Source organism: Cygnus atratus, chromosome 5, assembly GCF_013377495.2.
Source record: "Cygnus atratus isolate AKBS03 ecotype Queensland, Australia chromosome 5, CAtr_DNAZoo_HiC_assembly, whole genome shotgun sequence".
NCBI lineage: Eukaryota > Metazoa > Chordata > Aves > Anseriformes > Anatidae > Cygnus > Cygnus atratus.
This window is the reverse complement of record NC_066366.1, coordinates 54,063,614-54,076,325: the sequence shown is the minus strand read 5'-3', so window position 1 is coordinate 54,076,325 and position 12,712 is coordinate 54,063,614. Positions and strand designations below refer to the sequence as shown.

The window sequence follows — 12,712 nt, the reverse complement described above, 5'->3', positions numbered from 1 at the left end:
CCCCCAGCTGCGCATCCTCTCCCTCCTGCCGCTTCGCCTTCCCCTCCTCGGCCGCGAAGAGGACGCTTACAAGGTAGGCAAAAGGGAAAGTGAATGTGGCGCTCTGGAGCGAGATAGAGAGAGACGGGCAAGGTTAGACGTGTATTTACTCAACCTTTATTATTTAAAAAAAATCATAAAAAAAAGGTGAACGAACGTCTTACAAAACCCCCCCATAAATAGGACATTCCGTTCAGCTCTGGCTATTGGCAGTTCTAGTACTTGACAACATCAGACGCGATTTCCTGGCATTAGAGAAACCCATTTCAAAATCGGTCATCACAAAGAAATACTAGAAATCCCAGTTAGCACTTGCTAGGCAGCACGGAGCACTTGTACACAACTTTTCAGACACACACCCGCGCACACACGCAGCTGGGAACAGATCCCGAAGGAAGAGAGCCTCCTTAAAAATTAGTAAACGCTTCTCCAAATAAAAGAAAAAAAAAAGAAGAGTTATTTACAAAACGCACATGGAAATACAGTATCGACAGAGCGTGGCTGGCAAATCAACATGATTTGAATAGAGAAAGGGCTATGGCACATCTTGCTCGAAAGCTCGCACGGCAGCCTCCTTCGAGTGTCCCCGGGGAGGAGGGCTCCTGCCATCCGCGTCACGGTGCCTTCTCCCTCGCCACCTCTCCTCCCGCCCTCTCCTCTCCGCCCCTGAGCCTTTTGCCAGGTCCTTTTTACACTTGGATGACCACCGTGCTGGGGCTCTGGAGCCGGGTTTTGTATTGGTCTAGCCAGCTTCTGAGCTCCGAGATCTTGTAGCCCTCTGGTCCTCTGCCTCCCTGGTACATCACCTTCTCCTCCTGGATGATGTAGAGCCTCTCGAAGTAGGCACCGTAGGCGGCGCTGGAAGCATTGTCCATGGTGTCCACGGCCAGGGGGCAATCGGGCGCCCCTTCCCTCATCAGCTGAGCTGCCCGCAGCCTGTCCTGGAGGCACTGGTGCTTGGGGATGTTGTAGGCTGCGTCCGAGCTGACCCAGCCGTCGGAGGGGTGTGCTTCTTCGATGTACACCAGCAGGAAGTCGGCAATGTCCACGAAGTGCGCGGCCAGGCGCTGGAAGGACCGGAGGCGGGCCATGAACGGGGGTCAGGTGCAGCTGCCGAAGTTGAGGATGAGGGGTCTCTTGCCGCGGGCGAAGTCCAGGATGCGGAGCCTCTTCTGCCCGTCCAGCTGGATCACCTCGGGGTTGGGGGCCAAGGAGCCCACGTGCGCCGACTTGAAGAAGTCCAGTTTCTGTCCGTGCCACACGGCTTTCAGCGACTCCAGCGTGAACATGCGGTTGGAGTCGGACACGCAGACCGGGGGGTCGTCGGGGGGCGGCCCCTCGCTGGCTCTGGCCACCTCCTCCGCCGTGGGCATCAGCAGCATCTTCTTCCTAATGCACAGAAAATCCAGGAGCCAGAGCATCACGGCGGTGAGCAGGAAGCGGGGGAAGAGGAGGATGCAGGCGGCCGCCTGGGTGAGCAGCTGCAAGGTGTGAACGCCGAGGGAGTGGAGCATCGTCGCGGCTGGTGCTGCGGGGCGCCGGCTGCCCGGGGGCCCCCACGTACCCTGCTTGCCGGGGTCTGCGCGGCACGGCTGAGATCCCGCTTCTCTTTAAGCCCATTTTATAGTCAGGGATTTAAATGAAAAGTGACTCCACCTCCGGCCAGAACCCGCCCCTCTGGAACTTGAGCCTGGGGATTACCTACCCCTCCACTCTAATGACCTAAAAATACACAGACAAAGGGGGAGAGAGCCCCGGCGGGAGCTGCGAGGGGACGTGCAGCCGAGCAGGGAGCAGCCGCTATCAGGCCCCAGCAGAGAGTCCGCGATAGGGCACGGCGGGGGTCTCCGGCCGCAGATAGCGGCGGCCGCTCGCTGCCAGCCCCGCCAGGGACAATGCAACAGGCGCAGCCCAGCCCTCCCCCCGGCCCCGACAGCGGGGTCGGGGCCGCGCAGGAGCGGGGCCGGGGCAGCGCCGTCCCGGCGGCGCCCGCAGGTGTCAGGGACGGGCAGCCCGCTCCGCGCCGCGTCCCTCCCCGCTCCTCAGCCCCCGGCCCGGGCACGGTCGTAACCGGGTACAGCCACAAGCAGGCACGGCCACAACCGGGCACGGCCACAAGCGGGCACCGGGGACACCGGAGCTCGAACCCGCGGTCCCCCCCGCATCCTCCCGCGGCGGGGCGGGACGGGACGGGACGGGACGGGACGGACGGGGCGCACGGGGCGCACGGGACGGGACGAGACGGGGCGGGCGGCGGGCGCTGCCCCGGCCCTGCGGCGGGGCTCGGGGGGTGCCAGGTGGGCTCCGGCCGCCCGGCGCTGGCCCGCGGCGGAGGAGGGGCGGGCGGCGGGCGGCGCTGCGGCCGCTAAGGGGAGCTGTTGCCCGAGAAGCGGCGGCGGCCGTGCCGGTGGTGGTGGCGGCGGAGGAGGGGAGCCGCCGGGCCCTGCCACCCCCCCGGCCCCCGGGTGTCCGCTGCCCGGCGGGGCCGGCCGGGTGTGAAGGCGGGGCCGGGCCGTGCCGTGCCGCGGGAGGCCGTCGGGAGAGCTCGACGGCGGCTTGGATGGGGCCGGCGTAGCGTTCCCGGGGCTGCCGTCCCGTCCCGTCCCGTCCCGTCCCGTCCCGTCCCCTGGGCTTGTCCCCTGGAACCCATCCCGTCGGCAACCCATCCCCATCCCCCCCACTACATCACCCACTGCACCCAGGTGAGCTGGAAGCCTCGAAGCCCCCTCGCAGCAACTCAGGAGGCAGCAGTATTGTGTTGTGTTGTCCTGCGAAGTAGAAATCCCAGCCCCTCACATCAGCCTAGCGAAGTCCTCAAGCAGCGGGGTGAAGAGACACATCGTGGGCAATGTCGGGTGGACCCGTGTGTCCCGTCCACAGAGCAGATGTGCGAACACCGGTTTTAGGGTTGGGGGCTGTGTTACCTGTGGCGAAATGCTTGCAGTACGCAGAGGCGAGCACAGACTAGCTGCCTCCAGCCTTTACCCAGGCAGGAGGAATTTATAGCCCATAAATTCCTTCTTGTTGGGCTAGATGGAGACCTGTACCAGAGGTATGCGGCTTAAATCTAGTTTGGTGTCTAGACACAATACTAGGGAAAAACCGATGGCTCTGCTCACAGCCTTGCCACTCCATTGATGCAGGGTTCCCAGCTTGTGGTGTGAACATCATTTCCTCACCAGCTTCTTCAGAAAGGGGTGTTAGGGTTGCCCAGAACACCCAGTGCTGCCCTCTGCTACACAGGCATGACTCAGGCCTTCAGGAGCTGCTGTAGCAGCGTGCACACAGGCGCCTGCCACCCGGACCCTGGGGATACACAGCCCAAGCATGCAATGTGCATATCAGAGCCCTGTTTCTGCATGTGGTCAATGCCAGGTATCTGGCTACAGATTACTATCTACCCACAGCACCTGCAACCTGCCCCGGGTGCAGCGAGCGCTTCTCCAAACGTGGCTGTACACATCTCCATGCCTCCCATCTGACATCTGCAACATGGAAAAACCAATGCTGAGCCTCCTCCTGCTGGGAGTCCAGGCGGCTTACTTCATTTTTTATGTAACTTATTATGAGAACTCCGAATAAAAGGCACAATTAAAATCTCATTTTAATTTTTTTCTATATCTGGTTTGAAACAGACTCTTTTAGAACAATCTAAGTGGGTGCTTGGGTTGCAGCCCCCCATGGATCGTCTTCAGCTGGTGTCAACAGCGAGTGGAGTGAATTCAGTGTTGTAGTATCTGAACGGAAATATATGCTCCGGTCCTCATAATGACATGTTCATACATTAGCCTGACTAATAACTTTTTTGGCATTCTGTGGTGCTCAGTCCAGGGAAAATTACTGAGTAGATATTTACTATATTGTCAAACTTATTTTGAACTCTTCATGTGGGCCTCTCACCACCTCTCTGTGCAGTTACGCAATCCTGAAAACCACAAATTAAAGCCTCTAAACAGACGCAATAACAAATTGTGGTAGCTCTGAAGAAACCCCCAGGAAAAAAAATTGATCTCTAAAAGCGACCTCTTCAAACTATGCTGACAGACAAAAGCCTGAGTAAACAGATGGCTTTGCAACCCTGAATATCAACAAACTTTGCTCTACCAGATCAGTGAGAGATATTCCGAGGTAAAAAAAAAAAAGTATTTGGTCTTAAATAGCGTATTTGTAGCTGAATAGGGACTTTGGAAATGCGTTTTTCTCTAATCCCTGGAATCAACTATGTTTTATTTTTATAGCTTGAAGGAAACATTTGAATTGGGGTTTCCTATTCAGCTGCGGATAGAGCAGGGAACTGAAGCACTTTGCTACAATGGCCCACCGCTACCCTTCCCTACCACAGGAAAATTCAAGTATAACCTGAGGCTGCTGTTTCCTAAAGAAGCAGTGGCTCTGCATGGCTCTGCAAGTCATGCACTGCTGCATTCAGTCTAAGTACAGCATTCATTTGTATTTACACAAAACTCCGTGGGAAAGGGTGAAATTCTGTCTTTGGTTTAGGGAGGTTTGAAGTGATATGTCACTGCCATTCGCGTGTCTGTGTTGTGCTGGATATTTTTCAAAATCATGCCCCAATAAGCCCTCCGTGTACTACGCAAGGGCAGTACCTTCCTCTGGGATGTTGGGCTATTTTTAGGTACCTGAAGGTAATGGGTCTTTCTAGGAATCCCTATCACTGCTACTAATACTGTGGGAACTTGTGTCTTCCTGCACGTTGAAGAGTTCATAGAATATAGTCTAAAAGATGAGATTTACAGTGGCACATCTGGTTATGGGTGGTTTTTACTCTTCTGCATGTGGTCTGTGGTTCAGTAGCCAGTAACCTTACGCATATAGAAGTTTGTGTGTGTGTATCTGCATGCGTGCACTTGCAGGGTTCACATTATTTGCCTTTTTGAGAGCTTTATAGTTGTAGTTTTTCTTGATTTGATAAATGTAATTTGTAACTCTTTAAAAGTTCTTTTATAAACAGGAGCTACAAAATAAATTCAGCAACTTATAAAAACAAAACCTCAAAAAGCTGAAATTAAAAACATTAAAAACAAGCTTTGATGTAGAGGATGTGTTGAAATGGTATATTTACATGTTTATTTTCTGTTTTATAATTTCCTGGGCAAAGGCACGCAATGCTTTCTGACAGGAAACAAAATATGTTTTGGAAGAATTCCACCTCTCATGTCAGCTAGGCTACATGTCATTAGCGTGTTAGAACTAAGCTTTATGAGAGGAAGATGAAAAAGCCTCCACTGACATTTGGATCGGGCCCTGAAATAAGAGCTGAGCAATTTCGCCTCGTGTAAGCGGCCACCCATTTCCAGCAGCTGTGGAGAGGTGCGGCAGTGCAGCGGTAATTTGCTGTCTGGTATCTGTAAGAACTGTGTAAATGCTAAAGCCAAGGTGGCTAAACTCCATTTGCACTTGTTTGCCCTTAGCGAGGCCTCTGCAAAGAAGTTACTGGAAGGCTGGAGTCTGCGCATGGGTCTGAATGTCTCTGGACCTACATCCCTCGTAATCTTTCATCACTTTTAGATGACACGTTTTAATTCTGCTCTTTTTTTTTTAATATATACATGACTCAAGAAAAAAACATGCAAAGTCAAGGGGCTAGCCAATGCTTTGAGTAGCTTAGAGGATTGAAATAAAATAAGTGCTGCACTGCAGACCAGTGTGTAAAATCACTAGCAGAGCCACGGGCTTTGATTCCCCACCCCAGCATTTTCACTTCTGAATACGTGACAAGTATGACATATATGACAAAGAGGTTTCCTGCACTGAAGCTTATTAATATTTTTCTTTTCCCCACTTCTTGCTCATTTTGGGTTGAACTGGGATGGATTTGTTTATTTTGGAGGGAGTACTGATTCCAGAACTATAGGTCTTGTAGCGCAACACTCAGCTCCCACCTCAAGTGGAAAGCAACATTTTCTTGAGCCTGTGAGCCACCCACCAAAGCTCTGCAGCACTGACTTAGTGGCAGACCCCTGATGTGCTGATGGGTTTCTGCACCTGTCTCTACACCACTAGTGCCCCTGTTGTGCCAGCAGCCTATCAGGCTGTGATAGAAACCAGATAACTGAGAGGTTCTGGATGAGAGAGAGAGGGGATTTTACTGAATGTCTGTTTTTGTGAACCCAGATGACTTTGGTGACTGGGTTTACTTCAAGACCCCAGAAATAGAGGTAATAGCACTACTTACAGTGCAAGTTGATGAACACCAAAAGGTGCAATTTCCTACCCTATTGCTCCTTCCTCGCTTCTGCTTGCACTTTGTGCTCTGTGATGCTGCAATGACCCACGGAGACCTGGTTCAGGCAACTAAGGGAGTAGAAAAGCTTAGCTCTACGAACTGAGTTATTTCCTGCTAGGTTAGCTCCCTGCTCACAACAAAACCAAACGATGCAATGCAGAGAAGGCACAAGATAAACAACCAGAGCATGCATCCAGGGCAGTATCAGGACTAGCCCATCAGACTGCCTTAGCAATGTTATCAGACTGGTCCTAGGTGGGGTTATCTTGTGAGAATGTGCTAAGGGCAGAGATTTCCCAAACCAGCTTCAATGCAAGGACGATGTGTAGAACAGGAGATGTACGGCAGATGACAGTGGCTGTCACAAGGTCCTACTGGAGCTGGAGCTGGATGGGGTGCACAGCTGGCTTCAGGGTTGAGCCTGCAATGTCAACTTCAGCAGCAGCTGCTGACTGACTTCCTCCAGCAGTAGGAAATCAGATTATCCAGAGCCCCCCGTGCCAAGCTACCCACCAAGCAAACTGCTCACAAGCTGCTGTGGCTCAAGAGCTCAGGCTGGACCCCCTGGTATTATGGTGTAATTATAGTCATCTGAATGGCTTGCTCTGCAGCAAAGGCAACAGTCTAGTCCAGAAGTGGAACCCCATAGAGTTATACTTAAGTGGCAACTTTATACGCATTGAATACAGACAAAGTCCTTGGCAGAAAGAGAAAATACTGCTTCCATTGTCTTTTTTTTTTTTTTCATGCTGGTTTCAGGTGTGGTGCAGAGAAGGATGAGGATGTGCAATTTGCTGGAATCTCAGTCTTCTCTGAAAAGATTGTAACAAAATTCACCACGTGCGGCATTTTATAACAATGTGCTTCCATTGACAGCAAATTTCAATGCACTAGCACCATTTAGAAAGATGAGAATAGCAGGCTTATAGCTAAGGTTATTTTTTTTTAATCTTTTAAATGATGCAGCCTGGTCATGGTATTTTCTCAAAATGTTAAGAGGATACTTCTGAGTTGACAGGCTGGGTCTGGGCTTTGTTGGGGTAAAGGAAACACTGCTCCTCTGAACTTCCTTTCCATGGGGTAATCTCACTGCTGTCTGGCATGCTTTGTTCCAGGCTGATTCTCAGAGCCCTGAGGTCTGTGTGGTGAAAGCCTTGAATGAGCACTGGCAAAACTCCCATTGCCTTCCTTGTGATCAGGATTTTACCCAAGCCATGTAGTATGATAACAGACAAAAGGAGGGCTGAAGTCTCAGGAAGCGTTTTCTGTCATCTCACTTTCCTTAGCAAGTGCAGAATTTTAAAATAATATCGTTTAATAATTCTCGAGTTTTCAGACAATTGCACTTGCCCTGCCTGAACTGACACACACATTTGAATTTTCAATCTGCAACATGCTCAGAGGGGAAGGGAGGAAAAATAGCATTTAGAAAAACATTTATTCAAGACAAATCTTTAGGGATCATGTGTAGGATAATCTTCTTCAGGTTGACCTTCATTTTCTACAATATAAAGCTTTTACCCAGCAGTGGTTTGACATTTTTGAATAAGCCGTAGAGTGGAGGAACAAATAATTTAGCAAAAATGAAGGAGTTTACTCTTCCCAGAAAGGCAGGAATATCAGTCCACATTTGAATATAGAATTGAGATCATTAAACTACTGACCTTTTATCCACAATGTCATAAAAATGTATATTACATACCTAATGTGTACTAGTTCTGTGTAAATTATCGCTTTAAGTATGACAGACCCATTCCGAGCAAGTGGTATTCCAAACACAAGGCTAGAAGGCACAATTGCTCTGCACTTCTGCTCTCATCAAGTAAGTTGCTTGCTTGAAGCCTTTTCTTTGAACATAAATGTTTGTGAAGTTTTCCATTTTTTTTTCCTGGCATTTGCACCAAGACTCCATTATTTTTAGCCATGCAAAATGGCATTATGCAATTCCTGAATTTTTCTTTCAGGCCATGATGATTTATAACTCCTAATTTCCAGGATACTCCCTTGAAGTTACCTTGTCTTGGTGATCTCAAGATTCCTCTTCCCAGACCTTTGGTATTTATTTTTACTATTTCTGTGGTCGAGGTTTGGCAATGTTGTTTTGGATTAATGACTAGACATACATAAGAGTTGGAAGGAATACACATCTGAATCTCCTAATTTAATGCACAGCTTGTTTATCAACAGTAGAAAGATGTTTCTGGACAGGTTTGACACATCCTAATAATAGACTTCTGCGGCCAGATAGAAAGATTTTGATGAATGTGAACTGCATGTAATTCTTCACTTGTTCCAAAACAGATGCAATTTGCTTATTTTATATTGCAATGCAGTATTTCTTTTTAAAACTTTGCCCAGAAATTATTGGAAGTGGAAGTCAGTTAGTTTGGACAAGTATAGATTATTTATGTGGAATGTTATAATTGACATAAAATTGTATAACCTGCTAGCGTCTCTGCTCTTGGATGAAGAAAAGATCTTTGGCATAACAAGGGCCTGAGTTTCAGCTCTATTTTTTGCTTTCATGAAGGAAACTGCAAATAATTTAATGCTTAGATGAAATTACTCAGCATTTTACTCAATTATGGAATTTTTCTCATAAATGGTATATTTTGCTTTCATCATACACCCAGCGATATTTTAAATTGCATCTTCTGATGACCTTTTGACTTTCTCTGTGTATTATTTACCTTCATTGTTTATTTACTTAGGCTTAATTCCTTCCCTACGCAGTCTACTGTGAATAAAATGTTCCTCTGAAAATGATTAATTTTGCACTTTGTTTACAGAGTAGTCTTGCAATGTTGTATCTGATACTCATTAGCAGGAAAACAGAAATAAAAGGAGAAACATTAGTTCTCACCACAAATCATTTTGCATTCACTGGAATCACGATCCGACTCAAAATGTTTAGGTTAGCTCAATAGCTCAAGCTGATTTAAAGGGTCTCAGTGCTTATGCCTAACAGCACGTCCTCCTATGACTTTTTATTTTTAGCTGCTCAACAGTTCTTACTTTCTGTGAATTTTAAAGTTATTCTTAGACTAAGCAATACAGTATTTTCACAGGGAAAAACTGTGACAAGCATTGCTATGTGATACAGCTCATCATTTCATAGGACCCAACGTTTCCACCTGAAGCTCCAGCAGCAAAAAAACAACCAAAGATTAAATGGGTATTTTAAACTTAGATATGAAATTCTGGGTTGCGATTCGATCTTCTCCATGTGTGAATCATTGTGGACACCTGGAGCAGTCTGCCATCCTCTGTGAAACTTAAATTAAGGGCCACAAATTGCCTCTGAACATTAACATCTGTGCAAACCCGATTCCCGGAATCCAACGGTACTTTTATTCCTGACATTTCAATAAAGTTGAATTTGTGGGAATACTAATCCCTTGCTACTAGTTCTTACCTGAAACCAAGTTCAAGTTTCTTAAACCAATAAAAAGGCACTTTTTTTTTTTTTTTTTCTGAAAAGGTATTTGTGACCTTTTATTTAGAAAAAAAAAAAAAAAGGGGAGAGGGGAATCATAGCTTTATACAAAGATAGAAATACATACCTGAATAAAATTGACCAAAGAGATCTAAGCCTACTTGCAGAAAAGGGAAAGAGTTCTGAGAAAAATATTTATTGCAAAAGAGCCCTGGATTTACTAGGTACTGAGGGAACACTGCTTTAAGAACAATTATGTTGTATTTGGAAAAACTGACATTTTCTTTCTTAACTAATTTTAATTGGCATCATGCTCCAACTGAGCGAAAAGGAAAAAAAAAAAAAGGAAGACAGCAGCAAAATATAAATTAAAGGAGGAGTAAAGTATCTTAGCTGATGAAAGCAGAGATATAAGGCTCTGAATCCTTTCTTATAAATACCTTCTACAAAATGCGGTGGTCCTTGGGCAGCCGTGGTCTGCGCCAGCTCCTTGGCTGGCTTTAGCAGCCATTGATATTGCATGACTGATGGAAGTAGCTGTCACTTTTCACCAGTGTAATGACTGCCAGCAACAGGCTCAGAAGAGATGCTTTTAATTAAATTTCTGATTTTGATTGGATTTTGGTTTGCAGTTCACAGCTAACGGAGTTTTTTGGGATGGCGTCTAGTAGGACATGTCTAATAGGTCTAATAGGAGTGTTTCAGGCACCTCTGTATTACAGAACTCTGTTCAGAAACATATCATGTATATCACCTTAAAATTGCTTATACCTTTGCCTCCAATGATTATGAGAGCTATTGCAAGATCTTGCTGCCATAACGGTTAGAATTATTCTAGTTTCCAGCTTAAAGGCATCTAAGTGGGCTTATGCCCACTTGTTCTTATGCCAACACTGTCTTTTTGTGAGGGCAATTTTCCTGCCCCCCTGAGAGCAGTCGGGCAGTCCTATCCCCTTTGGGCACTGCTCCACAGGACTAACAGGGCAAGCTCATGCGGGGCACACCTGTCCCAACAGGGACGAGCAGATTCAGGCTAGCTCTGCTTACCTTCTGAGTGAGCTGGGGTGCAAATTACCCCCCTCCTGGCACCTACAAGGCTATGTCAGGGCAATGCTAAGCCTGAGCTGTTGAGTTCTGCTGCAGAGTTCATTAGCACCACACTAATTCTGTCTGTATGGATTCTGGGACAGCATGAGACCACCTAAGCGTAAGGGAGCTCATATTGGTCTGCACCTGTTTATTCAGGTGCTCAGTCCCTTCTCATGAGTTGGATTTTCCATTTCTCTGATCATCCTAGAAGCTTCCTTCTGCACCCGTTTAATGTAAAGTCCATTTTCCTGCATCATATGGGAGAGATTCACTGGAGTCCTTGGCACAGCATATGGTCACTTGTTCAGCACAATCTTTCTCAGCAGTCTGGTTGACATCTGGAAGTCACAGACAAACACATATGCAGCTTGACAGCTGAACACCTGGACGATGAGTGTGGCATGTCAGGAACACGCTGGGTGTACCACACACACGTTACATTATTTGATCAGTGCTCTGCAATAGAGCTCAGACCTATCTGAAACCCAAAGGATAAATGAAAAATATACATACAGCAGCTCTGGACCCTCTCAGCTGTATCAGTCTCCCTGTACAAAGCGCCATAGGGTCGGCCTGTCTTGGGGAGCCCAGTACAACCGGAGCGTGCTGGGTATACTGCGCACTCGCTGGCCATCTGTGTAGTTCATATTTCCCACACACTGGATTTCCTGTTCATGTGGTGCATGGCATGGGATTTCCCAGACACAATATGGGAGCTCAGGCACATGCTTGGGGGCCATGTGATGGGACTGTGACTATGGATGTCCCCCATATGGAGCACAGCTGTGTCTGTCCTTGAAAGGGGTGACCTAAATTTTACACAGTATTCCAGTGACGTATGACCAGCACATCCCTCTCTGCTGGAAATACCCCACGTGTTTTCAAATTGTTCTTGTTTACTATAGCTGCATTTCTTTAGGGGCTCATGCTAATCCTGCATTTGAGTGAAACATCTCGAGTTTTCTTCTCCACATGCAGCTGGCAAGTGCCCAGTTTATAGATATTTTTAGCTGCCATCTTCGTGACATTGAGCTAGGCAACACTGGATTTCATCCTGTTTGTACTGCTTCAGTCCTTGAAGTCACTCAGTTCTCCCAGTGTAATAGTCCAGTCCTCTTCTGTACACCCACAGATTTCATAAGCTCGTTCCTAAATTTTGCACCTAAGTCTCCTATGTCACTTCTGCTGACCATATTCTTGTAGTGGTGTTTGATCCTGACAATTAGCTGTCAGTGGATAACCTTATCTAATGTAAACTGTAACAGCTTTTGGTACCAAAATAGTGCTGGTATTGTTTCCAGCTAAGCTTCTGCCAGAATGTAATTAGTAATGTACCTTTAAAATGTGATATTTCTTTAACTACTGTAAACATCTTTAAAAAGAATTCAACAGACATTGCTTAAAAATACCACTGTGCTTATGAAATAGTTATGCTTAGGCCAAATTAACACTAATAGTGTATCATAATATTAAAGGTGTTATAATATTAAAGGTGTTGTGTTTCTGTTTTTAGGAATATTCCCCCTCGTTTAACTCTACTGTAACTGTGTTTCCTATGTACAGATGATCCCAGTTATTGTGATGACACATGCTCATCTTTCTTGAGTGAGATGTCAGAGAGATCTTGCAAAAAGCACTTGCTTGTTGGCATGACATCTGTCCCTTTACAACAATGTCTTTGGAGGTGGCATTTTAAGCAGTTTTGTTCTGTTATCCAAAGAACTGGGCATTACTGTTGCTATCTTCTCTGTGCCATGAGGGGTATATTCCCCAGGGTTATTCCCACCCCATCTCTCTGCCAGTGTAACACTCCAGTTTTATGGCTGTGAAGAAAACCTAAGAAATCTAAAGCAAAGGCAATAGTGCATCTGAAAGCAGCCTAGGTAACATCTCCAAGAGAT

At 47.0% G+C, this 12,712-nt stretch overlaps 1 protein-coding gene across 1 annotated transcript; it reads right to left on the bottom strand.

Annotated features, from left to right (window-relative positions):
- Window positions 1-133: 133 nt before the first annotated feature.
- DIO3 (iodothyronine deiodinase 3) lies at window positions 134-1,661 on the bottom strand. Its single transcript, XM_035551381.2, has one exon. The coding sequence runs from the start codon at window positions 1,551-1,553 to the stop codon at window positions 729-731; it is 825 nt and encodes a 274-aa protein (XP_035407274.1). The 5' UTR covers window positions 1,554-1,661; the 3' UTR covers window positions 134-728.
- Between the last annotated feature and the right edge of the window lie 11,051 nt (window positions 1,662-12,712).